The following is an 18,778-nucleotide window of genomic DNA, read 5'->3' on the forward strand; positions in this document are numbered from 1 at the left end:
GACAGCAGCGGGGACACAAGGTGAAAACAAGAGATTGTCACGGTAAAAATGAAGATTGTGGAGGTGCGATTATGATTATTACATTTTTAAACCTGTCTACACCTCACTCCTATTCTCTCAGCAGTCAAAGTAATTCAAATCGATTCCAAGTCCTTCGGTTACAGACATCTGCTGACAACAGGTTTGGAAAGGAGGAAATTGATTTTTCTCTTCATTTGCGAACCAAGGCCAGTGAAGCGCACACCCATGGTGCCACAGTATCAACCTTTCCTCACTTTGGGCCTTTAACCCTCCTGCACTGTGTGACTTTCCACTCCATAAAACCTGTAAACAGTCAGCTTTTAAGGACACACACTGAATATGCCCACCGACTGGTAGACAGCAGGGAAGGAAAAGGGAAACATTGAGCAAAGCCATGTCCCTGACAGAAATAGTAAACAAGAACCAAGGGTGTTTCATAGCACTATAGCTTTTATTTATTTGAAATGAACGTCCATGTTTGAGTTCTTTAAACACAAGTTGTTGCTTACGAGTCTGTAAATATCACATTCTTTATCGGGATAAACATCCTTGACACCGATGGCAGGAGTATGCCCACCAATAATGCAAATTAGTTTTAATTTCGATTCTTAAACATTCAACCATTTTTTACAACGCAAAATCAACAACTGCAAAGACAAAGTGAGCCACCAAAGATAATCAAACTTCCTCGGCATAATAAATACCTTAATTAGATGAGTAGCCCTTGCTCCAAGGGCCATTGAAAGCAATGCCCTCTCGACAAAGGTCCTGTATTTAGTGCACTTAAAAGGCTGCTTGACAGAAGTCTTCAGGCTGACCTCCAAAGCTTCTTTACCCTCATCTATATTTATATGATGGAGCGGCACTAATTTCGCCCAGTAAATCAGTGTGCACATTTCATTGCGACCTCCAGCTTGACACTGAATTAAACAATATCAGGGCCCGAGAAGGTTGCTTTAACAAGCCTTAAATTCCTCCGTCCAATCCATCAGCGGAGAGGTTTCTGACACACGCATCCAAGAGCATGAAATAAAGCAATTATTGAACCATTCAGTCTATTTCTGTGGCCTGGCTGGCAGGCATGAAGGAAGCTCACGGGTACCCCATAGACCCCAGTGTTTGCATCTTCAGAGGACTTTTCGAAAGGTGATGGAAATTAAAACATGACAAATAAATTAGGACTGTTCTCACGGAAGTGCTTTTGCTTCCCACAGTTCACTATGCATGCGCATAATGCGTCAGTAATGTGACTTCCCAAAACAGTTTGACTTGGGTATTGTTTTTTTTTTCTGTATGTTAAATGTTGGTGCAACACACCCAAATCTATAGAAACCAAAGAGAGGCTGCAAATAACCAGTGGAGCCTTCTGGAGCCCTCTTGATTTTTTTTCAGAGAACAAAAGTTGTCAAAAGTTCAGTCTGTGACCAAAAGTTCCTCTCTGGCGACAAGTTATTTTGTGTATCTCATGTGGACGGTAGTCAAACCGGTTTTGTGTGGACTTCTTCTCAAATTGAACTGACAGATAATCCATCACACAGTCAGTGCTTCTGTCAAGAGGAAGCCTCCGTGAACTCTCTATGAAGTCTGCCCTGGGACTTGTATTAGAACATTACAAGAGGGAGTTTCCAGGAGCTTGTGTGTGTCACTCACAAGCAGAAATAGGACCAGAAACTTTTCTTGAAAATATACAAATGTCAAATTATATGCACATAGCAAAAAGGCATTTATAACATGGTGACTGCATCCAAAATACTACACATTTTTGCTAATTTCACTAGGATTATTGCTTAAATCGTGACTTGAAAAACACCAAACTGTATATAAATGTCGAATCATGAGGTTTTGTGTACAATAAGTTGTTAAAATTAAAAAGGCTAACACAACAATTACTAAAACAGCCAACCACAAACTCAAAGTTAGCATTGAAAGCACCATTGAAGCCATGGAGATTTTTATTTTGACACACAGAGACCAAAAATTGAATGAAAAATTGAACTATAATCGTACTTTATAGCGTCCAAATGGACAAAGTATCACCATTGACAACAGTAAAAATGATTTCATTGAATGATATTAGGTATTATGTTCAAATTCAACTGATACATTTCAATTTTGGGGGGGTTTAATAACCTTATAACCTTTATGCCCCCCCCCCGCGCCCAATGTAATAGTTGATATTTATAAGCAAGGTTACTCCTCCTAAAACATTCTCAATTTACATAGATGGATATTATATATATATATATATATATATATATATATATATATATACATACATATATATATATACATACACGCACACACGCACGCACACGCACACACACACACAGAAAGAGAGAGAGAGGTTCTGTGTTTGCTCATTAAGTACACTTGAGTAAAGGTGAGCTAGAGAAAATTCACAAATCACAAAGGCACAGATTTACCATCTTGAATGCACAACAGTAAGTGAAGTACAATTCAAATAATATCATGATATAGAACATTCACAGTGGTTCATAGTTTAGTATATTTCACGTGAGAGACACAAATAAAGCACTGATGGAGAAAAAAATAATCCAGAATGATTTAGCATGGGCTGCTAACACTACTGTTGTATTTAAGTCAAGCAGTATTAAATTATCACAGTGATACTAGCTGCCTCTGACCTCAATCACAGGTAAGGGGATTTATTATTTCTTCGAAAAACACTTGACAATGCATCTTCATAAAAACAGCTTATCTAATCAAATGCCTCTAAAAATGTTACAGCTTGACAAAGGAGAGAGAAACAAATGTTTTTGAAAATGGAATGCTCAAAGTCTTAGTGCGCTTGTCTTATCTGTGCTTGAGATTTTCCCTAGGTTGACTTTTAAGACGTGAAATGAAAAGCGAGAAGTTTGAAGAGTGTTGAATGACAATCAATGTAGGGAACAGAGGGAAAGATGCTAACAGGAAAAATCTGCAGAAGGGAGGAGAAATTATTGGCTTGATGGTTCAGTAGCTCATAAACCAGCTGAGGGTCTGTAGTGGTAATGGTGGGTGTTGCATTAGTAAAAAAGATGTTTTTGGAGGTCCTGGGCTTGAGGTGAGCCCTGTGAATAGAATATAACACAGACGGATAGTAAGGCCACCCAGAGGTTGCTGAGGAAATAGATTGGACTTTTCTACTTCTTGATGGCAGCCACTGCTTTCTTGGCAGCATCGTCCAGGTTGTCTGCAGCCGTGATGGGCAGACCGCTTTCTCTCAGGATCCTCTTGGCCTCATGGACGTTGGTCCCTGAGGGGCACAGGAAGGAACCATTAGACACAGGCGCAGCCTGATTTTTGTGACTGCACGGCTCGCTGCGTGCTTGTCAATTTGGCAGACCGATCTGCGCCAAGCTGAGCATTTCAGTGCAGTGAGGGTGTGCCCTTTGAGATGCGCTTGGCCGACTGACAATTTGGTGGAAGAATGTCAGTCTAAACATACACTAGCTCAGACCACGTCAAAATCTTGGCACAGCTGGTTGCATGTGAATTTGATTATAGGCCATAAGCAGACAGATTCTGATCTTTGCAGACGTGTGTGGTGGATGTCAGAAAGAAATACAATCATAAATATGTGAACAGCGGACAGCAAACCCTCCGTCGTAAAACTCATTGCATTAAATGCATAATAATTATAATTATTACTGTCATTATTACCCATCCATCCATTTTCTTAGCTGCTTATCCTCACAAGGGTTGTGGGATTACTGGAGCCTATCCCAACTGTCAATGGGAAGGAGACAGGGTATACCCAGAACTGTTTGCCAGCCAACCACAGAGCACATGGAATCAGATAACAGTCGGTCAGTCAAAATTTCAAAAGTGTGCTTTGCTAAGTTGATTTGTGTTATAATGAATTTAAATGAAGGCAGGACGGTGGAGCAACTGGGTAGAGCAACTCGGTAGAGCGTTGGCCTCACAGTTCTGAGGACCGGGGTTCATCAATTCCTGGCCCCAACCTGTGGGGAGTTTGCGTGTTCTTCCTGTGCCTGCGTATGTTTTCTACGGGCACTCCGGTTTCCTCCCACACTCCAAAAAACATACATTAATTGGACACTCTAAATTATCCCCAAGTGCGACTGTTGTCTGTCTCCATGTGCCCTGTGATTGGCTGGCAAACAGTTCAGGGGGCACCCTGCCTCCTGCCTGTTTATAGCTGGGAGAATGAGCGGCTCAGAAAATGGATGTGCGGATGAATTCAAACGAGTTTAAAGCACGCGAGAGGGGCAAAAGTAGAAAAACTTCAAAAAAACATATCTTATATATATATATATATATATAATATATATATATATATATATATATATATATATATATATATATATATATGTATACACACACACACACACACACACACACACACACACACTGTATAACCTATCGACATATTTTTATTGCGTGTGTGCCTGGACTGTATTCTCATCCACTGTACAGAAAAATGGCTTCCGAGGCCACACTTGATCAGCCTTCAGCAAATAAACACAGCAGAAGAATCCACAGAAATGACAGATGGGCAAAGTTCAGCTGCAGTGTATGTAAACACTGCCACTGTTTGTCTATGTGTGCTCCACTGGCAGCAACATGAACAGAGGGTAGCAGATGCTGCCTGACATGGTGGCCCGGGACTGTTGTAGAGAAGCAGAAAGAGAGAAAGAGAGAGAGACGCAGAGACAGAGAAACAGAGAGATAGAGAGTGAGAGATCGAGAAAGAAATAAATAAAAAAAAAGTAAGAGAGAGAGTGAGAGTGAGAGAGAGACAGAGAGAGAGAAAGACAAGCCAGCGATTCTTGACCGGCTGCCTCTGAGTGCTGCTCTCTATGAAGGCAAACAAAAAGCTGACACGGCTGTCACAACATGGGCAGGGGGTGCTTCTGTGGACGGAAGGACACGGTGAGCCAGCGAGGGAGCCTGCAGAGCATCAGTGGATGCGATCGAGGCCAAAGAGCACAAAGGTTGAATCAAGCAAATAGCAGCCATGTTACTGTTATGCCGAGGCGTTCTTGGAGCACGATGACAAACAAATGTTTACTTGCATATACTGGAGCTGATCATAACAATTAATACATCTTTAGTGGTGAAATTAGGTTGGAGTGGAGCTGTATAAAACAATTTCAAATTTCACTCAATTCATTTAGAACATGAACAAAATGACACATTGAAAAATATGATCTGAGTAGGACCAGATCTAATGAACACATGACTATTTTATTTCAAGTTGCTAGAAAACTAAAAAACCACTTAGAGCTGAAAATTTGGATTTAAATCAACACCATATTTTACATTACATTAGATCAAAACCACCTTCGGCAAACAAATCAATTTTCTTTCAATTAATTATCCAAAGGGCAACAAAGTGTGAAAGCGGTTAGCACACATGCCTCACAGTTCTGAGGTTCCGTGTGCAAATCTCTGCAGAGTATGCATATTCTCACTGGGCATGTATGCGTTTTGTCCACATAGACTAATGCAGCTTCCTCCCACATTCCACAAACATGCAAGTTCAGTGAATTGAAGACTCAACATTGTTCATAGGTGTGAATGCGAGTGTGAATGACTTGTTTGTCTACACGTGCCTTGCAATTGGCTGGCGACCAATCCCCCGACTCTCACCCAAAGTCAGTTGGGGTTGGCTTCAGGTCACCTGCAACCTGAACGAGGACAATCTGACTAGCCACATCATTTTGTGGCCACGAAAGCAGATCATGTATGTCGACTTTATGTCATTGGAAATTATCTTCAGTTATCATAATATTGATATATTCCAAGCATATTTGTAACCAAAAACCCTTCTAAAGTATAAAAATCATAGTTTAAAACAGTTATTCTAGGCTTCTGATTTCAAAGCTATTTTTTTTTTAAACCAATTTGTTGTTATATGAGGTGATAATTCATGGGTTCACAGTCTCGTGGCCCTCCGAGCTAAGTCATAACTACATTGTGGGCTGTGACAAAAAGGAGTTTACCATCTTTGGTACAGGAAAAAAACAGATGGATGGACAACTGCAAATTTACACAGCAACAGAAGACAGTTCAATAGATGTCTGTTACGACGCACACATTGATACATCATCAATTGTGCATGCATTATTAAGGTAAAGGGTGTTCTGTCTAAATAGAAACATGTGGACAACAACTAGGAACATTGTGAAATATTGCCCATGTAAATAATACAGGTGTCATGATTTTTATGCTGGTTGAACAATGGAACAGATCATTTCTATTTTCAATATTTCAAATAGGAACATTTGTCGTCAGTGAGAAACCGTGGCGCTTTGACCATTACAAAGGTTTTTAGTCAAACTCTCACTCGAAGTGTAGTGTGTAAGTATATACCCTGCAAAGATCCTGTATCCTCGCCTGTGTCGTTGTCGAGTTCAAGTTCAAGAAACTTTATCCATATTGCTTAGGAATGAATGTGGTTGGATGTTTGGTGGTGGTTGGAGGGGCCGTAGGTGCAGAAAGGGAGCCAGGCTTCCATCAGCCAAAACTAGCTTACTACCACCAGGTGTGATTGTGCTTTTAATTGTAAAACATCTTTGAGTACCTTGAAAAGCACTACATAAATTGTATGCATTATTATTAACTTTTATCCATGCATTTCCCATGGATGTGTGAAGTGCCAAAAACATCCACTTCCTCTGTTTTGATGTTTACCAAACGTGGAGGTTTCATATGATGGAACCAATGCTGCGTGCGTGTGAATGGCTGCGAGGCCTCCCCAACCTGATCAATAAGGCTTTTGTCAGGAATTGTATTACAGTGCCACTTAACGCCTAATATTTCATCTCTTTTGTGCAGCCGGATAATAAGCACTGTAATCCCAAACACCGTGCACTGCAAACAATCAATTCTGCAGTGTAATTAATTAGTGTAAGAGCAGGAAGTGGCCTTGCTCAGGAAGACTGGGTGACAATGACTATTTTTGCTTCCGCATACAGTATGAAAGCAGTGGAAGTTTTCAAATTACTGAATTCTGAACTTCAAGGGGATTGATTGGCTTTGAATTACCAGATGGAATCTATCATGTCTGTCCTCATTAAAACCAATTTGGGACTCCAAAAAACAACACGAGACAAAACAAGTCAAGTATCTATGGCCAACACAAATCCATAATTCATTCCATTGTGTGTTTTATCATTGGCAAACACTGAACAGTAGTGACATAAAGTAAATAACACACGCTGTTTCTCCATCTCATAAATATTGATGAGGTGCATCTTATGTATGGTACTGTTCAGTTCATGCTGCATTGCCGTTCTCCAAGTGTGTGGACAGAACATGCGTTTACCTTCTATTTTGTGAGTGCACTTTTGAGAGTGTGAGCTGATGGCACTTCGCCTTTGAGCAGCCAGAAGTGCTGATAGCTCGCAGCAGCAAAGGCAAGGACAGAACTGAGCTGGATACATCTCATGTGAGTGCGTGTTTTGTGTAATGTTTCTGCGTGTGTGTGTGCGTGACTAAAATAGATGGGGGTGTGTATTCCCCTGCAGCCACTAGGTGCTGCTAGAGACCTGCTCTCATCTTGCATGGGGCCACACATTCATGCACTTAAGTGGTAAAGAAAACCAATGTGAAGGACTTTTACTTGCCCTTTTCTGATTTTCAGGATATACCTTACAATCACAGCATAATATTACACAAGCAATGTAAAGTACTGCTGTGATATGATGAAGTTACACAGCAATAGCAATGCTTGCCTAGCTTGAGGGTTATTTGTGTTTGTGTACGGACAAAACACGACGCGAATCTCAACTTCATGTCTAAGTCAAACCCACAAAGACACCAAGCTTCCATGACTTTTGAACTCTTTCCATGGTACTGAATGGTGCCTCTAGTCAGCATCCTTACAATCCCGCTTTGCTTAAGGACTTTAAATGCACCATCGAGCCACTACAACACAAGACTGCGTGGTTCACCTTGTGATATATTGCCACTTCACTACATACTTTCGTTGTGTATCCACTGTATTTACCAAGCTTACTTGACTATTGTGAGAAGATCTTTTTGTGGGAGTCAATTTCAGCCCACCATATTTCAATGGGATAATAAGGTTTGGGGCTGTGCCAAACATAGTGCTGAAGAATATTCTTGACGAGGAAGCTCCTAATTGTGTGTCACATTCTGCTTTAAGGAGCTGAAATTACAAAGGCTTAGAATTGATGAAAAGGAAACGAAACGTGTCTTACTTTCATACGATGCACTGGAGGGTGAGTGGTTATAGAACCGAACAGAAATGCAAAATCCTCATGCATTTTTCAGTTGATGTACAGTCAGTGTTTGAGTGGTTAGTGCGCCCACCTTAGAGTCCTGAAGGTGAGCATTTGTATCGGGACTCTGGCCTTCCTGTGTGTCATTAGCATGTTCTCACTCTGCTTGGATGTTCATTGAACACTAAACTGTCATTTGCTGTGAGTGTGAATGGTAGTTTGTCTCTATGTGACGCGATGGGCCTGCGATCAGTACAGGGAGTCCAGTTAGACTAGGCTGCAGATCCAAAATGTGGAAAAAAGTACATTTTTAGACAGTGTAATTGGCGAGTTGAAGTGCGGATTAACTCAAAGGGAAATTGTCCTCAGGTGGGTCATATCTTTAATGCTGTCTCATCACCACCTTCCATTTGGCATACACAATAAAAAGTCAAATTGCAGGCAGTTATGACTGGCTGTGAGCCAGAAGACCAATCAAATGCTGCAGTATTATGCATCAGAATTTGCTATTTTACTAATCAATAATTTGCCGTATTCATTGTTTATTTTCAGCAAAAACAGCAATGGGTTTACTGAAACTATGTTGTTATAAAAGTGCACTTTTTTTCCCCCTCAGCAAATGTTCAACACTATGCAACTTATTGGCATGCAGCAATCACAATTAATATCAAGCTTTTGGCCAATATATTTTCAGTGTTCCTAAACACTAAAACGTTACTAAAATGCCATGACTGGGCATTACTTAAATGGGGGGAGAAATCAAGGAAAGTTACTTCATTATGATTAACAATCTTGGAGCACTCCGGTTTCCTCCCACATCCCAAAAACATGCAACATTCATTGGATACTTTAAATTGTGCGTAGGTGTGATTGTGAGTGTGATTGGTTGGTTGTCCCTCTGTTCCCTGCGATTGGCTGGCAACCAGTTGAGGGTGTACCTCGCCTCCTACACAAAGAAACCTTTGATGGGGTCCAGCACTCCCACAACCCTTGTGAGCATAAGCGGCTCATATCATGGATGGATATTTAATTTCTTTGTCACGAGTGGAACAAGCACTTGGATGTTTATGATATGACTGGGCCCCTCAAGGTTGAACACAGTCGGTTCCGTGATTCTTGTTGACCTCCAGTTGTTTAAATTGCAAAATGAATTGTTTCGTAGGAAATAATAGACAGGAAATCTGTCCAACTATTATTATCATAGAACCATTGGCAATGTTTTTATTAACATTTTAAGCTTTCTTAAAAATATTTCAACAACTTATACTCGAATGTGAAAACAACAAAAGCGCTTTTAAATGATTAAAATGTAAAAAACACAAAAGCTCACTTTCAAGAGGCATGCCCAAGGCATAATCAGAAACCATCTGATTCACACTGGAGATGCTCTGCATAACATTTTCACGTCCTTACCAGGCAGTCAATAAACAGTAAAAAGACGTTAACTATTATGAAACACAAAAACAATAAAAAAATCTGTAACATTGACAATGGAAATGGTCCCACTAGACAAAAGTATCTTTAGACTGCTGGCTGGAGTTTTGCTACTTTGTGTATTACTCTGCTCACTTCACATACCTCGCAGTTTCTGTTCTTCTAAACTTCCCATGGTGAATTTGTTCTTTCTTTTTAAGTAACATAAAATAGTCACCAAAAGAACCAGCAAAATATGCAGAATCATATTGATACTTTTGAGGTATGCTGACATCTTGCTGATCTTTTGCATGGGGGGGGGTTCATCTTTTGGAATAAGTCCTTTACTTTGAAAAAGGCAAATTCTCCCTGAAAATGATTATTGAATATTGAATTGTATAACACCAAGAGCATACGACTTTAGAAATGACACTGCATCAGCTTGTATTGACGACTGTTACTAGTATTTGGTATATTCAGACACAGAACAGACAGTATTCAGGTTCAGTAGCCCTGTCAGCATTTAACATCAAAATACAGCTGACCCAATAAAGCTATATTATTATTGTAAACTACTTCTCAAAACATTTACTTTCATCACCCGATATCATCATGCTTGTAGAAACTGAGCATTAATCCTCATAATTATCAGTAGCAAGCAGCGTGGCTTTTCTCTTTGCATCCAAAATGTTTGAAATGTGCTCCTCCCATTACTATTCGTGAGTCAAACATCAAATGTGCTCATCAGAATGCACGCTAGAAACTCGTGAGCAACACTTTCTTTTGATGTGCTGAGAGTCATTAAACATTTTCTTATGTCCTGAATATCATTTTGACTGTTGTTAAAGGCATAACAGGAATAGCCATGTTTACAATTAAAATGTTATGCAGAAGGCAATGATGCCTTGCACCAATCTAAATGTTTATTCTTGTTCTTTGTTTTTATATGTAAAACAAAATGTGATTGCACTGCATTCTACAATGATACGAGCAAACATGAAGAAATTGATTCAAACTTAAAAAAAGGACCTCTCAGTTGTTTTTTTTAAGACAAATAAAGTGAAATCACTTTTCAAAGAGAAACCTATTTTGTTGTTCGCCCAACAGTCAAAGGAAAAACGCACAATTAGAAGTCAGGACCACATCTAAACAAAACCCTTTTCCCCTGTTCCTCTGCCCTCAGGGCTATGTAAGTCATTTTTCACGCATAGTCTGGAAATAGTCCATAGGAGGGCACTGTAGTTATTAATCTGGAAAATTAATGTTGCACATATCTATAGAATATTCATTTAACTAGTTCCATTTACACTAATGTTTATATTGTTTCATAGCTCTTAGTCAGCACAATTCCAATGCATGTCCTTGATTGGCAGCCCAGTTGGAATAATGGTTCCACCGCTCCCCGTTTTTCGCTTCCTTTCTCATCCTCTGTGGCACAATTCACATAGACCTAAGTTGGAGTGCAGCTGGACGAAGCTAACTGTGTGAGAATGATAGGGGTATATTTCTTTTCTTTTTTTCTGTAGTTCTGTCACTTTCACCTCTCTATAACAGAGGCTATTTTTTTTTTTTTTTTGCTTGTGCTTCAGTGACAACTTGTGAGGACCTATACCATTTTCTGTCTTTGCAAAGATTTCTTTTTTTGGTAATAAACCCTACAAAAAAAAGATTATCTAATTTCTTACTATGTCAGAAAAATATCTGCCAAAACAGTTTGAGTCAGAAGTAGGATTCCAGAAGAGAGATTGCCGATCCAGAGAAACTCCAGACAAGTGACTGGTCATCCAGGACAAACACACCAGTCCTGCCTCTATCCAAACATTAGGATGGGGACTGCCCCGCTGCCCTCCGAGATTGGCCATCACCTCGAGATTCCAAACGGACCACATGAAAGAGCTTTGGTAAAGAATTAAATCCTTTTTTTATTTTATATGGTGGTGTATTTTGGTTTTAGCAATCTCGTCTATGTATTAAGTGGTATTGGTAATTCCTGTACCCACATTCCATTGGTAAGGTTTGAGTCCTTAATGTCTCCAGGTTTCAGATTGAGGCTCCCCAAGTTTGGGTTAATAATCAGGAGGTTCAAGTCCAACGATCAGACGTTAGTGTCCCTATAAATTTAGATCATGTTTGAATATTGAAGAAAATAAAATAAAAAGTCAGAAGAGCAAAAAAGAATTACTAGTGTGTACGTCACCTGTTATGACCCACGTAATGGAAAAATATGGGGGCTGGGGGACTTATGTAGTGTGTTGAGAAGTGGATAATTGAATATGGTTTTCGGGGAATGGGAAGTTTAGCCGTTCGGCAGTGACAGCAACTGAAGAAAAGGTTGGAGGAAGAAACAAGTTGTTTGAGGAAGAACAACAAAAATTAAAGTTAATGATTTAGAAGAATTGAGAAAAATGTCAAATGTGTAGAATAATGGTTGGTAGCGGCTAATAAGGTCTAGAGGTTTTCCAAAGGACTCAGACAATAAATAAATAAAGGAAAAGAGTGCAAAGAAACTGATAACTGCGTAAGATGTTGGGACAACTTACACTTTTTGCTCTTTTTAAAAAGAGAAGAATAAAAAGCCACTAAGGTTGTTTCCTTACTTTAGTCTGTCAGAAAAAGATTTGCCAAAACTTTATCAAGTCACTGAAGCATACGTGTGGACATTTGTTAATGCTCAGATGTCTTTTGCCGTAAGTGCTCAAAGGAGTTTTAGTAAAACGCTTTCAACTCAACAAAAACACCTCATGCAACTCTTTTGATTTCCTCCTTCAACTCTGCCTACATCAAAACGATGTCCCTTCTTCTCCTCCGCAAATGAGAATACACAACTTTTGGACCAATGCAATCACGGCAAGCCATTTAAATGAGCTTTCCCAATTAAAAGTGTGCCAGTTAATCCATTCTGATCCCATTGAAGAGCATTGAGCTGTGCCAACTGCCCTGCAGCCAGCCGAGCAAGCTGAGCGGATTGATTCCCAACCAATCTTCTTCACAAGACTGAAGGCCAAGATGTAATGACCTGCCACTAAAACCTGAATAAGGCCCAGGCCAAACAAATATGGCTAGGCCAACCACCAGCAGGGACCTTCTGGAGTTGGTTAGTCATCTCGGGCAATAAGGCTTGGGAGTTGTATACTGAAGGGTCTACTTACTGTCTTTGACATTGGACATCTTGCAAATGCGTTCAAGATTCTTTGAGATTGGAGATCCCTGACTTAAGACTCTTGCAAATGCGTTCAAGATAAAAGAAGTACATGAAAAACGTAAAAATGCATCAGGGGAAAAGACATGTCAAAACATGAAGAAAGATGTATGAAATGTTATTCCTTTACAGAAAGTGGAAAAAAAAGTAAATTGCAGTCCCTTTTTCCTTTAAAGCAGAAGTGACAGTGAATCCATATAAATGTATAATTGATGATTGCCTCATATTATTATACAGACAAAAAGTATACATGCACTTTTGAAATCAGGTTAGAAAGTTGTTTGGATTCCTAACATTAAAAAAGTTCTTCAATTTGATACGTTGATGCACATGATTTGCTTTCACGGGCTACATGAAATGATGTTACTTTGGCTGGATCTGGGCCCTGGGCTGCGACGTGTGCTACAGTGCCATGAAAAATTATTTTCCCCCCTCCTGATTTTAATTTTTTTTTCACATCTATCACACACAAATGTTTCAAATCATCAAACCAACTTCAATATCACTGGGATTGGCTGGCAACCAGTTTAGGGTGTACGCCGCCGCCTGCCCGAAGTTGGGTGGGATGGGCTTCAGCTCTCCCACCACCCTGGTGAGGATGAGCAGCTCAGAAAATGAATGGATGGATGTTAATAGCAAACATTCTTAAAGGTCTAATCCAGACTAAATGTATTTGATTTGTCTATCATACAAATGTAGCAAAAATTTCATTAAAAATATTTTTAATATTCTCAACACAACAGAAATGAAATAAAGTAGCGTCAAAGTCATTAATTTCAATGCCTCATATGATTGTTGGTGTGATATGGTTTTCAAATCTATGTTAAAATACTATACCTACAGGATGAAAGAGTAAACCAGGACAGCACTATCCGCGTATGTATTAAGTAATGTAATTTCCATGTTTCAGGGTATGTTAGAAGAGCTCTGGACCCTCTATGTGGACGTGGACCTAACGACTTCCTCAGCTGACGCCCAACCATCACCACCTCTCAGCAGCCAGTACACAAAACCAAGCAAAGACTTGGCTATTCGGGATCATTTTTCAAGATTTTCAAATCAAAGCTATTGAAATTATATGTTCCGAAAATATAGTTAAATATAGATAAAGATATAAAAAAACTGAGTTCGGTTTGTTAAACTGAAATTAAATTCTATCCTGATGGAACTTCAGCGGCAGAAGTTTTATGTACCAAACGTCTGAAGCATGCTGATTAACCAGTCATATTGCAAAAAAATTATGCATTAGCCTGGTCTGTTCAATAGTCATTTTCTCAACTTGTGTGAAACTCTGTAAATATGACCTCCATGGTGAAAGCAAGGTGAGGTGGCATACTCTGGATTTAAACTCTCCAGCTTCTAATGACATTTTCTGGAATGAAACAATATCATATTTAGCATGTGCATATACAAACGTTTATTGAATGATGGTTTCACCTTCAGTGGTTTGTAAAAAAATAACTTGGTTTAGAAACTTTTTCAGTGCTGTGATACTTACAGATATCACAAATTCTTCAACCTTTTCGCTTATTCTAATTAGAGTCAACTTGAAAGGCAAATTTTGCACCAGAACAACAAAATATATTTTAGAGTTGAAACTGTTACATAATGCCAGCAATGTCCATCAATTATTAGTCAAGGATCAACACCCACACTTTAGTTTTCATGCCAAGAAAAGGGTACTGTTCATCGGCTGGGCATAAATATTGTGAACATATTTGTGTACACAGACACACACACACACACCACACACACACACACACACACACACACACATATATATATATATATATACACACACTGTATATATATATGTTTTTGTTTTTTTTATTCAGGATACATACATTTGAAAATGACTCATGCTCTACCATGCTGGGCACTGAGATCTACCTGTCAATCATGATAAACTTGTTGGTTACACTTGCTCTAATTAATTGAGTTCCTGTAACACATCTGGCCTTGTTACAGGTGCATATTGGATGAAAACACAACACTATAATGTGCATGATTTCACAGAGGAAGGGAAACACTATTTTAATAGTGATGGTTCACACTAGTCCTATTATCATTCCTTGTTGAGTAGCCATGTAAATTCTGCACTGCAGTACCTTAATGCACAGCTGGCTGGGAAAAACAATGTACATGCCTTGAACTAAAAATGTTATTAGCTTGTAAAGGTACATGTAATGCAGCGGGCGGAAACCACACTGACGTCACTTTGGCTATCTTGTGTGCAATTTGCCTTTATATACAAGCACAACCCACATGTACTGTTGTTAAAAGTGTCCTGCAGTTCTCCTCCAAAACGGTGGCGTCAATATGGAGGCTATAGGCTGGGATGCCACATAGCGGGGTTTCCTTTGTATTTTGTGTGCATTCTGGGAGCCGTTTTAGTAAGCGCGGGAGTATAAAGAGTTCTTAAGGTACGCGGTCAACAATGCCACATTGCATCACGTGACCTACGCCTTGCCCCGCACAGCCCCTTTGTGTAGCTTGCCACGAACACGTCAAAAAAAGTTCTTGCGCAGTGAGCCGTGGAACTCATCTCTTGTGATTTGTTCATCTTAGTCATGGTGTCATGATGTACTCATTGTTCCTCCCGCCTTCACATACCACCTACGCCACCGTTTTTTTTTTTTAATCAATTTTGCAGGATAATTAAACGTAGCACCTGATCCTTTTGGTCCATTTGTTCAAGCGGACACTGTTCAATTGTCGCAATTGTTGTTGCGTTGTTCCTTGTTATGGAAAGTAAAGTAAAAACGGCTACCAGAAATGACCAAAATGTGCTGTGGATACGTCAAGCTGTGTTGTCCTCGCTGATACAAGCTGTAGCGACACCTCTAACTTGGTGAAGAACCACAGCACATGCTCAAAACTGCACACGTGGGTTGCGGTGGAGTATAAAGGCAAACTATGCGCGACATAGCCACAGTGACGTGAGTGCAGTTGCCGCACACACGAGTATACAGGTGCCTTATCTCTTTCAATCACATTACCCACACACACACACACACACACACACACACACACACACACACACACACACAAAATAGTCTATAACCACACACACACACACACACCACACACACCACACACACACACACACACACACACACACACAACACACACACACACACACACACACACACGTGTGCGCACACAACTGTCCAGGCTACATTAGCATACACAGGTTGAAAGGTGAGCTTATTAGTGCTATCTTTACTGTTGTTCTTGCCACCCTTAATGACGAGTGCTGCAGAATGTGACACACATGAGAAATGCACTGCTGTTCGTACCAGGACAGGAGGCTGCAATGAAGATGAATAAGTTCATACAGCAGCGATTGTTTCAAAGGTAAAATAAGGGTGAAAAATAGGTGCTCTTAATGTTTTAGTTTTATGCTCTTGTTGGTAGAAATTGATGTTAGACCCAAAGGTGACTATTTTTAGGACAAACTCAGAAAGGTCTATTATCCTGCATTTATATTAAGGCAACCCTGTTTCAGCCACCTTGGATAAACCGGAATGGATTTAGTCAGCCAGGTTTTTAAAGTGTCATAACCTGACCGTACTGTAATAGAGTGTAAAAAAAAAAAAAAGTTTGGAGACATTCCGTAATAAGCTTTGTAACATGTTTTTTCCTATCATGTCATCACAGAATTCACAGAGTTCAGTTCGTATCTCAATTTTGCATGGTCAAGGTTTTTTGTTTTGGTTCCCTACATGTTGACGATTAAGAAAATAAATTAATATGAAGTCCGTCAGACTTCTCAATGTGAGAAGTGTGAGGGGCTGACTCAGAATATAAGGGGGCGAGAGGGAACATATTGGCAGGCAGTCCCAGTCTGGGAGTCGAACCATAGTGTGCCCTTGAGTCTCTAAGACTCAGCACCGCATTCCCCTATGCACCATGATAGACCATGAGAAGACTGAGCAGGGCTTGAATACAGAGGAAAATGGTCAGAATCTCACGTAACACTAAGTTTCTGGAAAACGTGTCATCTGAAAACACAATGTAACAGGTAATTTGAAATGTTTCCCGTATGCAACAGGTTGTGGGGCAAGCAGCTGAAGGACATACATCACAGCAACAACAAGACAATCGATAACACAATGGAGTCGAGAAAGATCATGGAAAAATGGTGACTTCCAAGTCATCTTCATCCTACGTGGTTATGAACCCACTTGCTTGAAAGAACCATTTTCTTACCTTCAAGCCTAACCACAAGAGGCACCTTTAGTTCCAACTCTCGACAGGCCTTGGTGATACCATTGGCAATAACAGCACAGTTGACAATCCCCCCAAAGATGTTGACGAGGATGGCCTCAACCTAAGATTTAAAAGATGGACAGTATTCAGAGGGAGACACATTTTGTGCCCTGTACTTTCTAACATCTGTTAGATGAACAAAATAACAAAATATCCGATAAAAAAAGGGACATATTACTGCATGCATATTTTCCTTCCAAACATTATTTTCATGTGAACACTTCAGTTCTTTTATATTGAAATCCATCCAGCCATCTTTTTTTTTTTTTTTTTTATTACTGTATACCTAGTTCAGGATGGCTTATCATTAAAATGCCACTGTCATGAAATGCATGAATTTTAGTACGTTATTAATGAAAAAACAGCAGCCGACATGGACCCATGCATTTTTTTCCACCACAAAACATGTTTTTGACGTTTACAGCTTTTTGTAACTCCCGCCATGAAAATCCTCTCGAGGGATTTTTTTTTCCGAGAAGAAGCAGGAAGTGACGTAAAGGACAGACCAGCCCTCAAGTGGACTCATTTGTTTCCATTAGTTTTACTTCCGGGAAGGTAGCTCGTTATTCCTTCGTGTTAGCCAAAATGCCGGCTCGTTGCATTGCTGGACATTGCTTGAACACTTGGGAGGATGGATTTACCCTTCATAAGTTTGCAAGAGACCCGCTTTGTCGTGAAAAATGGATTGCACGGATGCAGAGGACGAGAGCTTCGTGGGTTCCAAATGACAGGTAGGAGTGTATACAGCTACTAAAAAAAAGAATAGTTTAGGCGGACCACATAATCCGTCTCTCTCATAACGTAACAAAAGATCCGTGTATGTGTCGATGTGCGCTTCGGAGGGCTTCGTGCTGCTGTGTCGCTTCGCCAGCGAAGCGCGCGGGCTCCCGGATGGCGGCGGCTCTGAAGAACATTGCCAAAATGCAGCACTCAGCCGCGTGTGACGACGGTGTTGTTCATCGCGTACTGCGGCGTCTCTGAACAACCCCCTAAAGCAGCACGGGTCGGCTCTGCCTCACTCAGCCACGTTTGGCGACAACGGAGTAAAGCTTCCCGGCTTGACGGTGTTGTTCATCGCATACTGCGGTGGCTATGAACAACCCTCTAAAGCAGCACGGCTCGGCTCCGTGATAAGCCACCTCCGTCGAAAATGAGCCACACTGGCCAGCTGCGATGAGCCGCGATGGCTCATCCTCGCCGAGATAGTGGATCGGACGGGAGGCGGTTTGCCCGTGATCGCATATTATCTGAATATGGCTCGAAACAATAGTGTAATATTGCTCCGGGAACTTCACTCGGTTGTGTGTTGTTCTCCTTTTCTGAAAGAGCTTCCGTGTCAGAAGGGGCGTGTTCGTCTCCCATAGTTAGGGTGCACCGCGTGTTTTCATTGGCAAATGTCCGGGTGACGTCACGGACAGAGGATGCAGCCAATATGGCGACCACTTGGATGTCGTAGAATGACATTTCTGCAACTTTGCGCATGGATGACCCGCTCTCCGGTCACATTTACTTTTTCGTATAGACATTGAAGTGAATAATATCATAAGTATTTTTCATTACAATATCTATTTTACAATGTTTATAGGGATGACACTTGGCCTTTAAATTTTTCCCTACAAAAGCAAAAATAATTGTTGCTGGTCATAAGGATGGATAAACA

At 40.4% G+C, this 18,778-nt stretch overlaps 1 protein-coding gene across 1 annotated transcript in view; it reads right to left on the reverse strand.

The window, feature by feature from the left end:
- Nucleotides 1-482: 482 nt before the first annotated feature.
- Nucleotides 483-18,778, reverse strand: part of suclg2 (succinate-CoA ligase GDP-forming subunit beta) — a 154,863-nt gene continuing 136,567 nt past the window's right edge. The window contains exons 10-11 of the mRNA XM_061833498.1: nt 17,059-17,179; nt 483-3,277 (exon numbers count right to left, since the gene is read on the reverse strand). Coding sequence (XP_061689482.1) covers nt 3,165-3,277; nt 17,059-17,179 — 234 coding nt within the window. The 3' untranslated portion in view covers nt 483-3,164. The remainder of the gene's footprint in view (nt 3,278-17,058; nt 17,180-18,778) is intronic.

This window comes from Syngnathoides biaculeatus, chromosome 10 (assembly GCF_019802595.1).
Source record: "Syngnathoides biaculeatus isolate LvHL_M chromosome 10, ASM1980259v1, whole genome shotgun sequence".
In the NCBI taxonomy this organism is placed as follows: domain Eukaryota; kingdom Metazoa; phylum Chordata; class Actinopteri; order Syngnathiformes; family Syngnathidae; genus Syngnathoides; species Syngnathoides biaculeatus.